General features: G+C 44.1%; 1 protein-coding gene across 9 annotated transcripts in view; it reads right to left on the reverse strand.

Moving 5' to 3' along the window:
* Positions 1-619: 619 nt before the first annotated feature.
* Positions 620-20,930, reverse strand: part of ANAPC1 (anaphase promoting complex subunit 1) — a 95,873-nt gene continuing 75,562 nt past the window's right edge. For 8 of the 9 annotated variants that reach the window (XM_069583991.1, XM_069583993.1, XM_069583989.1 and 5 more), the window contains 8 exons: positions 20,435-20,512; positions 20,063-20,130; positions 18,967-19,105; positions 16,849-16,935; positions 15,585-15,680; positions 13,567-13,765; positions 6,871-7,005; positions 620-993 (listed from right to left, as the gene is read on the reverse strand). In XM_069583991.1, coding sequence (XP_069440092.1) covers positions 878-993; positions 6,871-7,005; positions 13,567-13,765; positions 15,585-15,680; positions 16,849-16,935; positions 18,967-19,105; positions 20,063-20,130; positions 20,435-20,512 — 918 coding nt within the window. In that variant the 3' untranslated portion in view covers positions 620-877. The remainder of the gene's footprint in view (positions 994-6,870; positions 7,006-13,566; positions 13,766-15,584; positions 15,681-16,848; positions 16,936-18,966; positions 19,106-20,062; positions 20,131-20,434; positions 20,513-20,930) is intronic. The other variant, XM_069583988.1, reaches the window with a different exon arrangement.

Here is a 20,930-nt window from a genome sequence, read left to right on the forward strand (position 1 = left end):
AGGCCTCCCTGTCCATCACCAACTCCCAGAGTTCACCCAAACTCATGTCCATCGAGTTGGTGATGCCATCCAGCCATCTCATCCTCTGTCGTCCCCTTCTCCTCCTGCCCCAAATCCCTCCCAGCATCAGTCTTTTCCAATGAGTCAACTCTTCGCAAGTGGTGACACCTTTGAAAATGATAAAAGCCCTTTGCTGCTGCAGAAAGTAAAATTATATAACAGAGCCTTTTAAAAACAAATGCATTACTATATGTAAAACAGACAGCTAGTGGGAAGTTACTGTGCAACACAGGAAGCTCAACACAATGCTCAGTGACAACGTGGAGGGGTGAGGTGGAGCGAGGGTGGAGGGAGGTTCAAGACGGAGGGGGTGTATGTATCCTTATGGTGATTCACACTGTTGTATGGTAGAAGCCAACAGGATGTCGTAAAGCAATTATCCTCCAATTAAAAATAGATTTAAAAAAAAAGTGAACATCTCCGTAATGCCCCCTGCAAAAAACCTGCATTCCTGAGCATAAAGCCACTTCACCTGAATCACCAGAGCTGAAAGATTCCAAAAACTAATATACACCCCAGTGCCCACTGCTCTACTCTGAAAAATCTTAACCATCAAGAGTTTTGAAAACAAACCAAAACATTTTATTTACAAAAGTAAAATTTCAACTCATTTTTATATATCCTATCACGTTAATGCCGACAGCAACAGAGTCTCTGGGATATTTGAAACATCTGGATTTTAAAATACACTGAGGTCTGTGCAGCTCATTCCCCACAGCTATATTATAAAACTTAGAAGGGTTTCTATAGCTTTGTCATTTGGTCACATTTTTTGTGCAGAAGTCACGCTTCAGGGTAGGCTTACCACCAGCCATAATCACATAACCATTGGCTGTGGGTTTCCAAGGAGCAGAGGAGCCAATCTCAGCAAGGCCCGCACTGGCATCTTCAGCTGTTTAAATCTGAAGAGGAGTTCTGCGAAGCTTGTGCTCCCTGAAGAAACGGAATGGAAGGGAAGGGTCACACGTCACTCAACAAAGTCAGCCTCTTTCAAGGAAGCTTCAGACACACAATCATGTTTAAAGTTGGTATTCTTCTCTTTGAAAACAACTGCTAAAAGACACTACTACTTCGGATTTCCCTCATACACTCTAGGAGATGACTTGATATAAAACTTTAATTTATTCCATTCTGTACTTCTGAAACTGACTTATAACCCTGTGAAACAATTAATACTATCTACATACATATATTATTTAAATATAATTAATAAATACGCCCAGCGCCTCCCTGGTGGCTCAGAGGTAAGGCATCCACCTGCCAATGCAAGAGATGTGGGTTCAATCCCTGGATTAGGAAGATCTCCTGGAGAAGGAAATGGCAAGTTCCAGCATTCTTGCTTGGAAATCCCCATGGACAGAGGAGACTGGTGGGCTACAGTTCAAGGGTCACAAAGAGTCAGATATGACTTAGCAAATAAACATCAACAGATTTCCTAAGACCTCGTTAAAACCAAAGACCGGGAACAAGTGCATAAGAGCTAAGAAAACAGCTCCAATGTCCTGATACACTATGGAATCCAACAGACCATTCAGACTTGGTGTGACCATCACTGTGGCCAGCCTGAACATTCCCCTTGCCATCTGTCTTCTGTTTGCTCTGTCCTCTGCCCCCCTTTCCCCCTTTTGGACTGAGTGCTTTCCATGACTCCACCAGAGCTCCTCTGTTGCCTACTAGCTCCGTTTTCTTATGTTTAGTGGCTGCTTTTGGATTTACAGTATTATCTTTACCTTCACATGAGATCACACCTGCTCACAGGCAGTAAGAGCCTCACGGCTACACTTCCATTTCTCCCCACCCAGTCTTTCTGCTGTGCTTACACATGTCACTTTTCAGAATCTACAAACACCAGTAGTAGTACACTGTTACCATTTTTAGGAGTCAGCTGTCTTCTAAAGAGCAGTCTGAAAGGAACAAACCTTACGTACACAGCCATGTAGTGGCCATTTCCTGCTCTTCCTTTCTGTAGGTCCGTATTTCCATCCGGTGTTCTTTTCCTTCTGTCTACAGGACTTACTATGACATTTCCAGCAGTGTGGGTCTGCTGGTTATGATTTCTTTCAGCTTCTGTGGTCTTTTTTTTTTTTTTTTTTAAGATATTTTTGCTGGGTGTAGTGTTTTTCCTTTGATTTCTTTACAGATGTTACTCCATTAACTTATCACTGGCCATGCTGCCTATGAAAAATACGCACTCTTATTTTTGTTTCTCTGTAACATGCTCTTTTCCTCTGGCTGCTTTTAAGATTTTTTTTGGACAATTTATTATATACCTTAGCGTAACTTTCTTTATGTTTCTCAGACTTTGATTCGTTGGACTTCCTGAAACAGTTTTCACCAAACTTGGAAACTTTCCAGCTGTTATGTCATCAAGTGTGTTTTCCTGTCCCTCTCCCCCATTTTTCTCTTCAGGGACTTCAACCTCTTGTAAACTGGGTACTTAAAGTACCAGAATTTCCTCCTCCATTTTAATGCTCTGTTCCTGTTTCACAACTTTCTTCCTTTTGCATTTCAGTTTGCATAGTTTCTAATGCTATGTCTTCAAACTCAACTATTCTATTCTGCAACGTCTAATCTGCCATCAATCCAATTCAGTGTATTTTTCTCCTCAGAAATATAGTTTTCATCTCTAAAAGTTCCATTAGATTCTTTTCATATCTTCTGTATCTCTTAGTGTTTTGAAGTATGGAACAGTTATAAGAGCTGGTTTGATGTCCCTGCCTGCTAAGCAACACCCACTGATCTCTCGCCTCTTTCACTGTAAGCTGCTCTCCTGCTCCTTCGTATGCCAGACTTCGGTGAATTTTGCCTTCCTGGCTGCTGGGTATTTTCACATTTCTGTATTCTTGAACTTTGTTCCTGAATGTAGTCACATTACTTGATTTAATCCTTTTGTGTTGTGCTTTTAGTATTTTTTTAGGTGGGATTAGAACTCTATTTAGTTTAAGGCTAAATATTTCCCATTATTGAGACAAGATGTTCCTGAGTAAGGCCCCTTGAATTGTGAAGTTGTGGGAACAGGTACTGATCCTGTTGTTGCTCAGTTGCTAAATTATGTCTGATCCCCCAAGACTCCATGGACTATAGCAGGCCAGGTTTCCCTGTCCTTCAGCATCTCCGAGTTTGCTCAAACTTTATGTCCATTGAGTCAGTGATGCCATTCGACCATCTCACCCTCTGTCAGCCCCTTGTCCTCCAGCTCTCAATCTTTCCCAGCATCAGGATCTTTCCCAATGAGTTGGCTCTTTTCATCAGGTGGAAAAAGTACTGGAGCTTCAGCTTCAGGATCAGTCCTTCCAATGAATATTCAGAGTTGATTTCCTTTAGGATTGACTGGCTTGATCTCCATGTTATCCTAGGGACTCTCAAGAGTCTTCTCCAGCACAATTCAAAAGCATCAATAATTCAGTGCTGACTTTATGATCCAACTCTCTCACATCCATACATGACTGCCTGAAAAACCATAGCCTTAACTATATGCATCTCTGTCAGCAAAGTGATGTCTCTGCTTTTTAATACGCTGTCTAGGTTTGTCATAGCTTTCCTTCCAAGGAATCTTCTAATTTTGTGGCTGCAGTCACCATCAGCAGTGATTTTTGGAGTCCAAGAAAACAAAATCTGCCACTGTTCCCACTGTTTCTGAATCTGCATAAACTGGGAATGTGCCCTCTAGTCCACCTGGACAGTTCTCCCCTCAGCCTCGAGAAATTTCTTCATATGCACGTGCTGAGCAATAAGGACGCCCGCTGTTGGAGGGCCCATCTGCAGGGGTCTGGACAGTTCTCCCCTCAGCCTCGGGAGACCCCTTCACGTGCACGTGCTGAGCAGCAAGGACGCCCGCTGTTGGAGGCCCGCCTGCAGGGGTCTGGACAGTTCTCCCCTCAGCCTCGGGAGATTCCTTCACATGGACGTGCTGAGCAGCAAGGACGCCCGCTGTTGGAGGCCCGCCTGCAGGGGTCTGGACAGTTCTCCCCTCAGCCTCGGGAGACCCCTTCACGTGCACGTGCTGAGCAGCAAGGATGCCCGCTGTTGGAGGCCCGCCTGCAGGGGTCTGGACAGTTCTCCCCTCAGCCTCGGGAGATTCCTTCACATGGACGTGCTGAGCAGCAAGGACGCCCGCTGTTGGAGGCCCGCCTGCAGGGGTCTGGACAGTTCTCCCCTCAGCCTCGGGAGACCCCTTCACGTGCACGTGCTGAGCAGCAAGGACGCCCGCTGTCGGAGGCCCGCCTGCAGGGGTCTGGACAGTTCTCCCCTCAGCCTCGGGAGATTCCTTCACATGGACGTGCTGAGCAGCAAGGACGCCCGCTGTTGGAGGCCCGCCTGCAGGGGTCTGGACAGTTCTCCCCTCAGCCTCGGGAGATCCCTTCACGTGGACGTGCTGAGCAATAAGGACGCCCTGATATTGGAGGGCCCATCTGCAGGGGTCTGGACAGTTCTCCCCTCAGCCTCGGGAGATCCCTTCTCGTGCACGTGCTGAGCAGCAAGGACGCCCTGCTGTTGGAGGCCCGTCTGCAGGGGTCTGGACAGTTCTCCCCTCAGCCTCGGGAGATTCCTTCACATGGACGTGCTGAGCAGCAAGGACGCCTGCTGCTGGAGGCCCGCCTGCGGGGCCTGGCGTTCTCTGTGTGCTGCTCTCCCCCCCGGCACTCCTTCATGTAAACTCTGGCTCCTCTGGGCTCCCTGCATTCTCAGCCTCACCACCTCAGCTCTCGGAGTCTTTCAGGTTCTTCCCGGGTTCTTCCTCTCCCTGTCCCACCCCCTGCCCCCACCAAGCCCCCCCAACCTCCCAGTCTGGAAACTGTCAAGGCGATTAGCTGGGGCAATCACAGAGCTAATCTCATTGTTTCTCATCTCTTAGGGGTCACTCTTTGTCACTGCCTGATACAAAAGCCACTGATTCATATGCAGTGTCTAGGATTTTCTCCCTTTTTGTTTTTTTTTTTGTTTCAGGTGGTATAGTAAATCAGATCTCTGTTACTCCATCCTGGATGAAAAAGGAAATCTATGCTTTACATTTTTTTTCTCTGTTTAGTAGCTTTGACTATTTTGCAATGAGGTGTGGTTTTCCTTGCATTTATCTTGCATAGGAGTCCGTCATCCATTTCTCAAACTTCTTAGCCTCTGTCTCTTCAAATGTTGCTTCTCTTTTTCTCTTTCCTCATTGTGGGATCTTAATCACACGCATGTCTGACTTCACTGTACTTCAAACGTCTCCCCCTCTCTTTTCTGAATCTGATACTCATTCTTCTCTCTGTGCTTCAATCTGTTTCCTTTCTACACACCTGTCTTCCAGTTCATTTATCTGCTATGTCTAATATGCTAACTAATCTACGTATGAATTCTTTTTTTTTTCCGCCCTGCTGGCATGGCTTTTGGAATCTGTTCCTCAACCAGAGGCTGAACTGGGGCCATGGGCAACCAGGCTCCCAGGCAATCCTCTACATACCGAACTCTTAATCTTAGTTATATTTTTCAGTTCTAGAATTCCCTTTAACTCTTTCTTACTGATTCCAAATTTCTGGTGAAATTCTTCATCTTTTCCTCTATTTTCTTGGAAATATTAGTCATAGTAACTCCAGACACTGGAGTAATCTAAGTCTGAAAATTCCAATATGTGGATCACATCCAAATCTGTTTCTATATTACCCTTTTTCCTCATGTCTTTTCATTTTGATTCAGCACTGATACTGTGAATTAAAAAATTACAGAAGTTCAAGAGGTATTTTCTTCCTCCTATAAAGGTTAATTTTTCTTCTATCAGCTCTGTCCCAGACTGGTCTTAGGGCTGGTCTGTCTGGGAGCTTACCAAAGCCTCCACCGTGGCGGACTGCGAGCACTGCCCTTCGTTTCCTCGGCACTACAATGCTGCTGAAATCGCCGCTCGTATTTTAGCATCCTGGTTTCTGCTAGATTTCCTGAAGTTTTACCCTGTGCGCGTGCAGGTTAAGGTTTGATAAATGCCTCAAGAGAAGAGAGCACCCAGGTTTTGAGTTTTTGAACTCCTATGGTTCCCTCCTATCTGGGATTTTGCTCCTTAAGTTCTAGGCCTGGGCAATGATTAATTCAACCTCCAGCTCCTCTGCCCAGCAGCACTGCTGCTTTTTTCTGGGTCTCCACTTCTTCTAATGAATTGACAAGTGCCTTTGGGAGAATGCCAGAGTAAATATGGAGCTTCTCAAATGCTTCCCTTCTCTCAGGAATTCTTTTTCCTCAGTCAAGTCCAGCTAGTAGGGTTGCCACCAATTCCTTTAAGCTTTATGAAGATGTCCACTTTTATATTAGCTTTTTTGTGTGTGGGAGAGTCTGTCTAATACAAGAAATTCCACTGTGGCCACAACTAGAGGTCTCTAAATAGTGCATTTTTTTCTGAGGTTTTCAAGACAGCCAGAAATCAATAATGTCATTACACTTTAAATGATTAAATAGACAGATTTTATATCTGATTCTACAGTCTGAAAAATAGTCAGATGCTAAAACTTCAAAATCTGTTATGGAAATATTCAAATACATACAAAATTAGACTGCTATCATTTCAAAGTTTTATAATATTAGAAATTAATATTATGTGTTTTTTAAAAATATAAACTGAAAACTCAGAAAATAAAGAAAGGTTTATGCATATGGAAAGCTCAGGTAGTTTCATTATTAGAGTCTTTTGGTTTTGTTTTCTGGGAAAAAACTGTCAACAATAACACCCAAACATGAATGAAGCCAAAAATCTGAGAAAATAACGCAGTACAAGTTCCTCCTACCAAGAAACGAAACCCATCGGTGGGTAATGCAGGTGTGAAAAGAGGACCCAGCGGCAGTTACCTTCCAGGCCTATGGACGGCAGGTGCTGTGGGGCTGGCACTGAGTGGTAGACCAGGAAGCAGGCCAGCATGCTCAGCTGCGACTCCTCGCAGGGCTGCCCGCTGAGGTAGGCGTGCACACACCTGTCACCTCCAGCTGTGAGGGAGACACACGCGGGACAGAGCCAGCTGATTACACAACTGAGAGGCACAAGGAACGAATTCTTTTGATTATTTTCTCATCCAGGACGCACTGAGCACCTACCATGTATCAATTCCTGTGCTGGGCATTAACGTTCCTGCGGTAAACCAGCCAGAGTGCCCATCACTGCAGAGTTTAGAGTGTTGTGGGGGACGGAGATAGAATAGACCTAACATCAAACAGGTGCTAGCCACAAATCAGGATGAGTGCCATCCAGGTGCAGCGGTCACCACGGTCGTCTTCCCGGACACCCCTCTGCCACCTTTCCCTCCTCGCTCACAAGTGAGGGGACTGGATCCTGATTCGTCTTGGTCAGGGGTTCTCAAACTTTAACAGGCATCAGAATCACCCAGAGGACTGATTAAAACACAGATGTGTGGACCCCAACAATTTCCTGGATCGGGCCAGGGAAACTGTTTCCAGCAAGCTCCCAAGCGATTCTGCTGCTGCTGTTCCAGAACCCACGCTGTGAGAACCACGGGTCTGGGGCTATCCAGGCAGTGCCACTCCCCCAACACAGTGACCAGTTCAGGGACAGGCAGACAGACATTCAGGGAGAGTGACACACTCTGCCCTCAGAAACAGTTAAGGAACATGCATGAGCTTCAGTTCAGAGACACAAGGAGATGCCTGATAACGTGTCTGCTAGAGGCTTGCAGGAAACAAATTTCTTCATTCTTATGGCAAAGCTCCTAGAAGCAACTCTGTTCTTCCTCTAAGCAAAATGCACAGCTTGTGGCAAAGAACTGTTACTGTTCTGCCATCAGGGAAAAGTACTCTGAGGATAAAGTCACGGCACAGAGTGGAACTGATGGAACCTCAGAGAGACAGAGCTGAAGCACTGCAGCAAGACGTCCCTTCAGCCTACAGTCACTGTCGACTTCCAGTAACGTAAGTTTGTACGTGTCCTACTGTCTGAGCTGGGCTCCTCTGCTGGCTCAGCGGTAAAGAACCCACCTGCCAATGCAGGAAACGTGGGTTCAATCCCTGGGTCAGGAAGATCCCCTGCAGAAGGAAACAGCAACCCACTCTAGTATTTTTGCCTGAGAACTCCCATGGATAGAGGAGCCTGGTGGGCTATAGTCCATAGGGTTCCGAAGAGTCGGATACGACTCAGTGACTAAACAACACTTTTTGAGCCAAGCTGAGTCAGGCCTGCTGCTACCTGCAGATAAAGAAATTCTGATACAGACAAAAAGGTTAAGAGAGAGAAAGAAGTAAAAATGGCAGGAAAGGTGCCTGAGGCAGTGTGGTCACAGAAGGCCTGGGAGGAAGGAGTATATTTACATGGAGGCTGTGAGAATGAGCATGAGCAGGGCAGGCAGAGAAAGAGAGGAAAAGGTTCTCGGGATGGGAAGCAGCTCCTTCACCAGTCCTGTGGTGAGAAAGAGCTCTGTGCTTTCGGGGAAGTGGAAGGGACCAGGGGGCCTGAGTGGAGTTTATGAGGAGCAGGTGGTACAAAAAAGACGCTGTGGAGAGAGACAGAGGCCTCGCTGGACATACAAGCCCTGGTGGCCAAATGGTAAAGATCTTTTTCACAACTGAATCAGCAGCCTTTGCAAGGTTTTAAGCAGGAGAGTTAGACCCATTTACTCTTCAGAAGACCACTGTCGGCTGACTAGAGACGGCGAGAGGGAGATGAGAGTGAAAAGCAGAAAGATGTGCAGGAGGCTTCAACCGGCTTCGTCCAGGCACGAACACACCACTGTTCTAGGACAGAAGCGGCAAAATGTGGACAGATTCACGACATGTGTCAGAGTTAGGAATGAAAGGCTGAGGCAATGGATTGGCTACCACAGAAAAGAAGGGACGCAGAGGGAGGAGGGGGCAACAGTGACTCCCAGAAAGGCAAGGAAGGAGAGACCGTCAAACGGACGAAACAGAAAGAATGGTCAGAGGCTTTCTGTTTGTCTTTTAACAACTGGGAAGTGGGAGAGCGAGCTGTCACAAAAGTCAAGAGAGATCACTTTCCTTAAGAAGGAGATGGAGTGCCAGGAACACTACCAGAAACCCACTGGCCCTAACAGGAGGATGTCAGTCTGGTGGGAGGTGGGGACCTCTGGGCCTGATACAGGAGCGAGAGAGGCCCTGCTTTGGCAGCTTCTCAGGAGAGGCAAGAGAGAACACAGCCACTCAGCCCCATGTCAAGGACTTTCTCCAGCCCACTGCCTTTCTGTTTCGCTGATTTTCTCTATTGTTTTCCTGTTTTCAATTTCATTGATTCCTGCTCTTAAATGCTTGCTTTGGGTTTATTTTGCTTTTCTTTTTCGAATTTATTGAAGTAAGAACTCAGATTACTGATTTGAGACTTTCTCAATGTAAGCATTTGGCGCTATGAATTTCCTTCTCAATGCTGCTTTAGCAGGAAGATTTACACTACAAAATTTCAAAATTTACTCTAAACCTACAGTAATTGAGAGGGTGTCTGGCAAAAAGGCAAACAGATCAATGGTACAGAACTGAGTCCAGAAACAGACTCACACTTACATAGTCCACTGATTTTCAACAAAGGCCCCAAAGCAATTCAATGAGAAAAAAAGTCATTTGCACAAATGGTCCTGAAACAACTAGATATTCATATTTAAAGTTAAAGAAAAAAAAAGGACAACTCCTATCTCACACCATGTAAAAAAAATCAGTTTGAGACAAATCATAGATCTAAATACAAAAAATCAAACTATAGAGCTTTTAATATTAAACTTAAAAAAAAAAAACTTCATGACCTAGAGTAGGAAAGATTTCTTAACACCCAAAAAATAATAACCCTAAAACAAACTGATAAATTTGCCTTCATCAAAATTTAAAACTGTTTATCAAAAAACACTCTGGAAAAAATAGGCCAGGCATAAAGTAGGAGAACATAACAGCAAAACATATTTGACAAAGAACTTTCAGCCAGAATACATAAAAACTCCTACAACTCAATAATCAGAAGACAGCCAATTTTAAACATGGGTAAAGGTTTCAAAGTTCAAAGTTTCCCTGGTGGCTCAGCAGTATCTCTGGTGGCTCAGACAGTAAAGCGTCTGCCTACAATGCAGGAGACCTGGGTTCAAGACCTGAGTTCAGTTCAATCCCTGGGTCAGGAAGATCTCCTGGAGAAGGAAATGGCAACCGATTCCAGTATTCTTGCCTGGAAAATCCCCTGGACAGAGGAGCCTGGTAGGCTACAGTCAATGGGGTCGTAAAGAGTCGGACACGACTGAACGACTTCACTTCACTTCAGCAGCAAAGAATCCACTTGCCAGTGCGGGAGATGCAGGTCTGAGCCCTGAGTCAGAAAGATCCCTGGAGAAGGAAATGGCAGCCCACTCCAGCATTCTTGCCTGGAGAACCCCATGGACAGAGGAGGCTGCCAGGCTACATACAGTCCATGGGTTTTCACGAGAGTCTGACATGGCTTAGTGCTAGATAATAGCAATAATAAAGGTTTGAAAAAATATTTTGCAAAGGATGTATGAGTAACAAATAAACACATACAAAAATAATTAGCATGATGAGTCATCAAAGACATGCAAATTAAAACTACCATCAGACACCACTACATATTCAGCAGACTGTCTAAAACTAGACTGACAATGCCAAAATCCGCAAAGCCTCCCACTGCTGGCAGGAACGTAAAATGGCACAATTTGGAACTAACAGCAGGCCAACGGGTAGTTACAGAGAATGGCAGAATGCGGACACTGCTGAAGCTGCCTGATGGCGTTTATGATGCTATTATGTTTACTTTGCGTTATGCTTTAAATTTTTCCAGAATAAGATGTAAAAGTAAATAAAAATTTTAAGTTCTTAAACTTTAAACCCAATTTTCTTTGCTCAAGATTAAAATCTAATTGAGATAAATCACAAAACATCAACAGAATATGATCACTCCGCGGCGCTAGTTCGGGTCACTAGTGAGCGAGCTTAAACGCCCATGTCCCTGTGACTTCACTGAGACACAAACACAACTGGCATCTCCCAGCGCTGCCGCACAGCCCCTGCACCTCCACTTGTTTTTCTCTCCTCCACCCCGAAGCTGCCGGCATCCGTGACAGGAGACCACGTGCCAAAGAGTTTTTTTAAGTGACGGTCCTTTTTCAATAAAAAAAAAATAAAGAAATACACATCGCTGGCAATCAGAGTGGCAAGACAAATCTGGTGAAGGCTCAGAACACCACTGTAAACCACCAGTCGTTCTAACAAGGAGGGAGGAGAAAGCAAGTCAGGGCTGTTTTAGAGAGCGCTCTAGTCACCGCCGGAGCCTCACTACGTTATAGGACACGTGCGTGTCAGAGAATCTGTGAAGGTCTGGGGACTCATTTCTTATCAACAGCAAGGGCCCGTTATGGGTGAACAAACACGAAACTGAATAAAACCAGAACGGCAACATCTATAAAACAACAGGTATTTTTTCCCAAACATGAGAACAAAATGATTATCATATTTTTAGAAATTCTGAAACTTTATGACCTTTCAAATCTCAAGAGGAAATTACAGAGCAGACGCAGGTGTTAAACACAGGACTTTGAAATTGCTGTTTTCCATATACATATCCCTCAGGCTTCCTTGGTGGCTCAGTGGTAAAGAATCTGCCTGCAATGCAGGAGACCCAGATTCGATCCCTGGGTCAGGAAGAGAAAATGGCGACCCACTCCAGTATTCTTGCCTGGAGAATTCCATGCACAGAGGAGCCTGGCATAGTACAGTCCATAGGGCTGCAGAGTCGCACATGACTGAAGCGATTAAGCAGCAGCAAGCGGCAGCATATATATTGTTCACAATCTGGCTTACGATTAAATTTTTCCAGAAACTTTTTTTTAAAGAAACAGCTTGTGTGTTAATTCAGGAGGAGAGATGGGGACAGATGGGAAATGGGGAGCGAGGGGGTCCTTTGGTGTTTGTCAAAAACCACTCCCCCTTTCCCCTCCTCTGGGCTGGCGCCCTGGGGCTCGCTCCCGCTCTCATGCATGTCCTTTTCCCTACTCCCGTGCACCCGTTTGACCTTGACCCTCCAGTAACTGGATAGAACCTACCCTGACTCTACAGCTGGGCGAAGACAGGCTCAAGCTAACCTTCTTCCCCCTCCCCCTCATTTCCATTTCCTATCTAAATAAAGTAGAGAAAAAGCAAGAGCAGCTGGGACCTTGGAGAAACAAGCCACCTCAGGGCTGGGGGCGGGGCAGGCCAAGGAGCCCCAACCAGGTGCAGTGAACAGGTAGACAGCTTCAAACATAATTACAGTCAAATCCCTAGGTTCTACCACTTTCTAACAATGTTATAGAATCAAAAGCTGTTACTACTGATATTATGAGGGTCAGCATTTACTCAAAGCAAGTTGCTGTCCAATATGTTTTGGAAGCATCAGAACTGAAAAGAATAAAAAGATCAAGGAGTTAAGTATTAAAAATGGATTTCAGGCATGTATCACATATTAGACAGCTTTTCACACATCAAAAGGCCCCATCACTTGCCTCCATAATCACTTCTACACTGTCAGGAGTAACTTCACACTCTCCCTGCAATCACAAGGCAGAGCTGCTACTGAGAAGTCCCAGGTCCTCAGCAACTGACTCATGGAACTGGTGAAACAAGCATTCACTCTAAACTCACATCAAGTTTTCAGTGTGCACAGGATGCAGGCAGAAAAACGGGTCAGGCAGGGGACACACCACACCCCTAAGAAACAGGAGAGAGGGGCACTGGAAAGAAACACGATCTGAGCTGGAAAAGATGAAACAAGAGGGGCACTGGAAAGAAACATGATCTGAGCTGGAAAAGATGAAACAAGTTTCTAAGCATCAAGTGGTATTTAAAATGCTACATTATACTTTCTCTCCATGATTATAGAGCAGAGTTAAATACACCTGGTAAAGAAGTCAGGACTTCCCTGGTGGTCCAGGGCTTAAGGCTTCAAGCTCCTGGACTTCCCTGGTGGCTCTGTGGATAAGAATCCACCTGCCAACGCAGGGGGTATGGGTTCGATCCCTGGTCCGGGTAGATCCCACATGCTGTGGAGCACCTAAGCTTGTCCCCTACGACTTCCAAGCCTGTGCTCTAAGGCCCTCGAGTCACAGCTGCTAAGCCCTTCTGAAGCCTGTATTCCTAGAGCCCATGCTCCACAAGAGAAGCCACCCCAGTGAGAAGCCTGAGCACCGCAACAAAGAGTAGCCCTCAGGCTCTGCAACTAGAGAAAGCCGTGCACAGCAACAAAGACCCAGTGCAACCAAAACGAAAGACTCAGAACTCCTAATGCTGGGGGCGCAGGCTGGATCCCTGGCTGGGGAACTAAAAATCCTACATGTCACACAGCGTGGCCCAAGTAAATAAATGAGTAAATAAATCTCACTTTCTATCTGCAAAAAATGTTAGAGAAGATAATCAGAGCGTAATTCACCTAACTGGGAACATGACATCTACAGCCATTTGGGATTGTACTAGGACTTAACCTGCTTACCAAGGAAAACACGTTAAAACAGAAACCCCTGAGACCCAGTGCAGCTCGAAGGACAAGGGGTGCAACGCTGTTCTCACCTTGCAGCCACTGGTCCAGAGTGTTGTCAATAGTGCACTTGACAACAGGGAGGAATTCCGAGTTCATAAAGAGCCCTCGCTTAGGCTGGTTCTGCAGCCGTTCCTGATGGCTTCTGGAGCTGAAAAACTCCAGCACCAACTTTATCTGCCAGAGGTCAGATGTCTCAGACATTTCTCTTCTCCCCAGTCTTCTTACAGCCTTGCAGAGAGAAGAACAGAAATCCACTTGAAAGAGTGAAGATCCATCACTTCCTTGGAGTTGTACACTGGAGTATTTTTTTAATATGGTCATGAGATCAAGGAAGGGCAGCGGGGAGGCTCACTCTGTTTGATGCAGCCTGCCCCACAGAGAAGCCCTTTAGTGGGTTTAGGTACACGGTCATTCTGTTTAAAATGAACATGAACAGCCTTCAGATAAAAAATGGTGAAGGCAAACGAAGCTTATTCTTGGCTCAACAGCTCTGAGAAATGAAGACCCAATAGGTCTACAGCTGGTCCCCTCTGGGAAACCTAAGTCGGTACAATGATATGTCCGCAATCAGGCCAGGGATCCCAGGGGTCAGGAGGCAAAACCTGTATTATCAACAAGACTGTTCTTGGGACCCATTTGCAAAAGTCACCATGGCTGCAACCAGAGGGATGTTCCACTATAGGTACCTGCCTGTGACTGCAAAGAGGTAAAAGTTCAGAGTGTAAGAAAAGAACACACTCTCAACCATCAACTCAAAAACACCACTCATGACTTGATTGCTGTACACAGACACACCGTGAGAAGCAGTACTGGTGTGGACATCATATACTTACCAACCAAAAAAGGTGGATGCCCGACAATAAGGGCACTCTAGGCCCACTTGGTTATTCTGGAATTGGCCTTTTTAATTAAGACTGTTTGCAAAACAGGTTTTGGGGAATTATTTCCTGCATTTTCCCACTCAGTTCTTCAGTAGAGATTCTTTTTCCATTAGAAATTACTTCCTTTGACATTGAGTCCCAAATTCTTATCTGTGAACTCATTATATCATAGTCACTTGAGCTGTTTAAAACTATAGATCCTGGACTTAAATCTCAGAAATTCTGATTCAGTAACCGTACAAGGGGACTTGAAGATCTGTACTGTCAAGATTTCCCAGATAAATTTTAGCCAAGTCAGAAAGCTATTGCCTTAATTTAATGGCAAATCTGAGTCTCAATGATATGACAATATTAAAAAGCAATATGTATTACTAAATAGGACTTCCCAGGTGGCTCAGTGGTAAAGAATCTGCTTGCCAATGCAGATGGGATTTCGACCCCTGGGTCAGGAAGATCCCCTGGAGAAAGAATGGCACCCCACTCCAGTATTCTTGCCTGGGAAATCTCATGGACAGAGGAGCCTAGCAGGCTACAATCCATGAGGTCACAAAAGAGACAGACAGGACTTAATTAAAACAACAATTACTAATAACCTAAGAAAATAAATAAGTTCAATCCTTTAGGAAAGCTGTTGAACATTATCTTCTGCATTACCCCTTTTAGACTTTTAATTTAAAGCAACAATAACACAAAAGAATTTTAAAAATGGACTCCAGCTCCCTAAACCCCCACATGCTGACACTGTGGCTCCTGAGCTCAGTCGCCAGGTGTGACTGCGCATGGCTGCCGCCGCCAGGGCACTGTGTGCTCACTTACTGCTCACCTGCACAAGCTTTTCCAGGAAGAGGCTTTGTCAGGAGGGAGGCCAGAGACCACGCGCGGACGCCAGGGGAGAAAGGGAGAACGCACGCTCTCCTGGTCACAGGGAGAGGCCAGAGGGGAGAGTGGGACTCTTGGAGTAAGAGAGCCTATTTGTCATCATAAACTCTAAGCTTCTGGTTTATACAGAGCTTGCAACTTTGACAGAAATTCCTTTTCTGAGATTCTAAAAGCGAATGAGAAACTAAAAAGATGGACAGAGAGGAAATCTTACTGTATTGTCTGGCATGTTATTTGAAATACAGGATAATGCTCATCAGAATTAGGATAGGTTTTCTGAACCATACCTGATCCATCGCTATGTACGCAGGTAACATCTCTGGGGTCTCCTGAGTCACACATTCGTACAGGACTGAAGAGAAGAGATCCAGAAGCTCCTGTTTCTGTGCAAAGTCAGAATCTTTTTGTAGCACAACAACGTATATTCCAAAATCAAATCAAAGAACAACTGTATAGTCACTATCATGGCCCAATCTTACATTCTACAGTGAATGATATAAAAGGGTAAAAAAGGCTAGGTCTTTATAAAATCAGAGTGCACGCAATATTAAACACCAATAAAAATACAATCAAAATTAAGTTCCAAGAAACAGTTAAGGCTCTAAGTGCTACGGAGGAGAGGAATGAAAGAAGCTGGGTAACACGATCACACAGGACATCACAGAGCTATGCCATGGGGTGGGCTGGCAAGAACAGGATCCAGAAGGGGCACCCTGTAGCCACCAAGATGCAGCAGAAACACTGAGCAGAACAGGTTTGGGGCGGTGGCATAGCAAGCCCAGCTGGGGTCAAGGGCAGGCGTGGGCTTTCAGCAGAGACCTATGGCCTTCAGCTGAGCACAGGCCCCAGTCCTTACTGGCTATGTGACCTCGGGTATGTGACAGGTCTAAGTGGCAGTATCTCTCAGCAGGAAGTACCTACCCCCAGGGTCAGAGTTAAATGAGAAAAATTATAAAGAATATTGAACAGAGTGCCTAACACACAATGAAGATTCAATAAGTAAGAGGCAGGAAGGTTCTGTCATTTTACTTTCAAAACAACAATGTAAGGCAGGTTATATTATAATTCCACTTTTAGGAATAAGGAAAATGACATCTCAAAAAGACTGAAAAACTTTTCCAAGGTCACACACACTTGCAGACAATAGGCCATCAATCCCAGATCATATAATTCCTATATCCAATCCTTGCCAACTGAGATGATGGATAAATCAAAGAATCTACTAGCAAGCACCCTTAGATTCCTGAAGAGAACAGCCTTATGACCAACAAAAAGGGTTATAAAATAAAAGAATACATTACAAGAATACATAAATACCAGTGATCAAAATTAATCTCAGAATTTTTAAGTTGTTTCTACTATTAAGATAGGAAATTACTGAATTTAATAGTTTTAGACTATGAAAAACTTATATTTGCCAAACAAAAATCATTCAGTGTGCCTAAGGCATGTCATCAAAGACAGATAAGGATATTTTGGATTTTTTTTTTGGTGGTCTGAAGATAGAAACAAAGCCTAGTCTTGGAGCTAAGCAAACCACATAATACATACCTGCCCAACGTTCACAGTTGGTTTGCAGAAATATTCAGCAAATGACAGAAGTGCTGGATCAGAAGTGAATGTGGAAATTGTTTCAGGCTAAAAAAAATAAAGAACAAGTATACATGAGATAATAAAGATTCTTTTCATTACTACTCAGATTGTATGCAGCTGTAATCTACTTTATTTTTTTTTCACAGAATGTTTCCACAAAACCCAAGGCTGCTAGAGGTTCATCAACCTATTGGGTTGAAAGTCTTTTTTTTCTTTTTTAGTAAAGAAAGCTTACTTTCTTACTTTAGTAAAGAAGTACTTTACTTTAGTAAAGAAGTACTTTGCTTACTTTCTTTCTTTAGTAAAGAAAGCTTACTTACTGCCAGCTTACTTCTTTTTTTTCGTACATGCCCATCCCAAACTCCCTCACTATCCCTTCCTTCTATCTTTCTCGCTGGCAACCATAAGCTCGTTCTCAAAGACTCTGAGTCTGTTTCTGTTTTTTAAGTTCATTTGTATTACTTCCTTTCAGATTAAACATATATGGGATGTCATACTTAAGAAATATATTGCATAAGCTACCATGAGCTACTGATTTATCAAAGGGCAGATTAAAACCAGGTGTTTCTTACAGAAGTCACCCCAAAAAGGTTTTCCCTTCCTTCTTAAACTAACTGAAAGGCAAATCAGAAACTAGAATTATTTCTGAACAGATTAAGGAAAAAAGATCATCGCTCTAACAAGGCACTCACAGAAGGACAAACGCTGTCATACGGTCACTAGAGCTATGAAAGAGAGAGTGCGATGGTGGCTGCCCGGCACTGGGGAGAGGGGAGTGGGCAGTCAGTGTTAGCGGGGCAGAGACGCAGCTCTGCAAGGTAAAGACGGTCACGGAGACGGATGATGGTAGCGGTAGCATACCGACATGAATGTACTTAGTGCCAGAGAACTATACACTTGAAAGGGTAACCCAGTATATGTTCTGTGTACTTTACAACTTTAAAAAATAAACTGGGGGAAAAGGGTGACAAGGAATATCACTCAAGGTTCAAGACTGAAAATGGAATATGAAGGTTTTACCATTTTCCACTGAGGTTTATATTTTACTTCTGAACTCCGGGCAGGCAGGAAATGGAGATGGTCTTTTAATTTTCATATACTTGCCCCATGAAAACTCAAGCCTGAACTTATCTATTTTCTTTACAAACCGGATTAGGGTCTTTGAGATGGGCCTTGGTTTATATCGGGCTTATATCGGGCTTCCCTGATAGTTAGTTGGTAAAGAATCCACATGCAAGGCAGGAGACCCCAGTTCGATTCCTGGGTTGGGAAGATTCCCCTGGAGAAGGGAAAAGGCTACCCACTCCAGTATTCTGGCCTGGAGAATTACATGGATTGTATAGTCCATGGGGCCGCAAAGAGTCAGATACAACTGAGTGACTTCCACCTTCATTCACTTTGGTTTAGTGCTAATTAGCAACAGTGCTAATTCAAGTTAAACTTTGCCCCCAAATCCTTTCGAATACTGACTAACAAAATTCACTGATGTAAACTACCTCAACTGATTCTCTGGAAACTATAAAAGACTTAGTCATAAGAACTCAAAAGTGCTACCTTGCAAAAAAACTTTTTAAATTTTTCCCATGAATTAAGTAAATCTTAACGGATTTGAGGATTAACTATAAAGCTAAATTTTTTTTAGCGTTAAGATGTATTTTGACTGTCTCTGCCACTAAATATAAATCATCCTTTGAGTTCTGGCAGGTGGCCTGTATTATATAACAGCCATCACATGAACAGCCAACAGGCCCCAGGTCGTTCAGTCTTCATAATCTGCTGAGGTTAGCGAGTGGATCTACCTAAACAGCACCACAAATGTTATGAAGAAGTACATGCTTTGGGTGGACTAGGAGGATTTGAACCTATTCCCTCTTGTTCAATTTTGGTTTTTGTTTTAATTGAGATATAATTTATATAGAACAGTTTATTAGTTTCAGGTGCACAACAATTATTTGATACTTATACATACTGACAAAAGACAACCACAAGTCTAGCTAACATCCATTGTCACAGTTAGTTACAATTTTTTTTTTTCTTCTGATGAGAATATCCTTCAGTTTTTACCAATCACACTACCTTGAAAGCCCGAGCTTCAGAGTTCCTGTTAGCTACAGTCTGGGCCAATAAACTTTGCCACCCCATTGGATCTTCTTTGTAGGAGAGCTGACCTGCTCTGAGCTTAACATATAAAACCCCATCCTTGGAAAGAATGGACCTGAAAGAAAACAAGAATGGATTTAATACAAGGTATTACTGGGAGTTGTTGCCTGGAAATGCAGTTCCCAATACTATTTCACATGAGACACAGTATTCACCACTTTCTGCTATGTGATTATTTACTGTGTTGAAACTAAACCAGCCCCCTACAAGTCATCATCAAGTTCTGCTTTTCTCTGCTGTCAAGATTCAAGGAACCTATTAAATAAGGCAGCATTCTGACTATTTGCTCAAGTATGAATTTCAAAGGAGACATTTTATCTAACACGTATTCCCTTAAATACCTACTGATTGGTTTACAGCAAAAAGAAAAAAAAGCTACAAATCTAAAGACAGAATAATACAAAAAGCAGCTATTTATAGTCTGGGAGAAACAGAAATGAGGATGATACTGTAAAAACTGTTACAAATTGTTAAACTTTCTGCAAATTTAAAGACTTAATTTACATGCTAACTGAAGTATAAAAATTATTAGCACTCTCTGTTCATCAAAGTAATTATCTGCATATGACCATTTCCAACCAAAAGCAATCAGCCATCATCTTAATTTTATGAGAGCCATCTAACCAGAAAATGGTAAAGAGATGCAACAGCAGATGTGGTCTGACAAACACCAACTGTCACAAAGTCCCCTCTGTGGACAGATAAGTCAGCTTCACTTTCTTAGATTAAATCTTTCATTACTGCTCCCGAAGACAAGCCCATGACTGTCCCAGTTTAAGTCACTCAAGTTTCTCAGTGAATTAATAATTAGGGTTTGACTTCTGAATGTAAAATTTTACTTCCTACTACAAGCTTTTTCAAAGAGAGAGACCATCTTCTTTAACACTCTACATATCGTCCTGGATGAGATGAAAGGGTGACAAGGAGCATTTCACGTAATTATTATCATTTATACCTTCCCATATATTTCTATTCCCTTCACAGACACATCTGAGAAATTTAATGCACTTACTTCAAGTGTTGTGTTCCTTTGCTTAAATCTATGAGCAGCTCCCAGTATCTTGGGCCTTTAACTTTAATCTGCCAAGATAAATGTAAACACTCAATCCAATCCTGGGGAAGTGTTAGTAGATAAAATGAAACCCACGCTTCTCCGAGGAAATGAAAATAAACTGGGCTAGAGAGAGACGGTGAGAGGTGAGTCACTTCTCAGGCCCGCTCGGCACCGAGCTCCCAGCGGGGACCTCCCCCTCCCTCAGGACCACTCCTCCTGCCGCTGCTTGGAGAGCGCTGACAGCGCACACGCTGTTCTTTGGCCATCGTTAATGCTGTTATCCTGGATGAATCTACCCTTGATAAATCTCTCTATTCATATCCTACTCACCTGTTTTAAAAGGTGGAGTTCTGGAAGAAGGGTGGGGGCCATCAATTCTTCTTTGGTTTGCTCATACCACTGAGTGCCCTTCACAAATAGAAGAATCACCATTTACTACACAGTTAGGGGAAAAGTATGAAAACCATTCACCACTGCATGCTTTCCCTTCCCCGCAGGTTGCAGACAGACTGTCAACAGCATAAAATCCCCTCTGATACTCAAGTCTGACGGGCTACCATCTACTGTGCTTGGCAGAGCCCGCGCCGCCTCCCAGGGCTCCGAGCCTGCACTTCAGCTGCCAGCAGCGCGGCGCCTCTGGCCTTCGGCACACTGTCTTCTCTGCCAGGAACGTGCCCGGCTCAGCCGGCAAACCTCAGTCCAGACACCGTGTCTACCACGATGGCCTCCCAACTGCCAGGAGTGTTGATAAGAGCACGTGTCAGCTCCCCCCGGCCCCACACAGACCTCCAATTATCTCAGGCTACTCTGACTGAATCCAAGCCTG

The sequence above is a fragment of the Ovis canadensis genome, chromosome 3 (assembly GCF_042477335.2).
Source record: "Ovis canadensis isolate MfBH-ARS-UI-01 breed Bighorn chromosome 3, ARS-UI_OviCan_v2, whole genome shotgun sequence".
Taxonomy (NCBI): domain Eukaryota; kingdom Metazoa; phylum Chordata; class Mammalia; order Artiodactyla; family Bovidae; genus Ovis; species Ovis canadensis.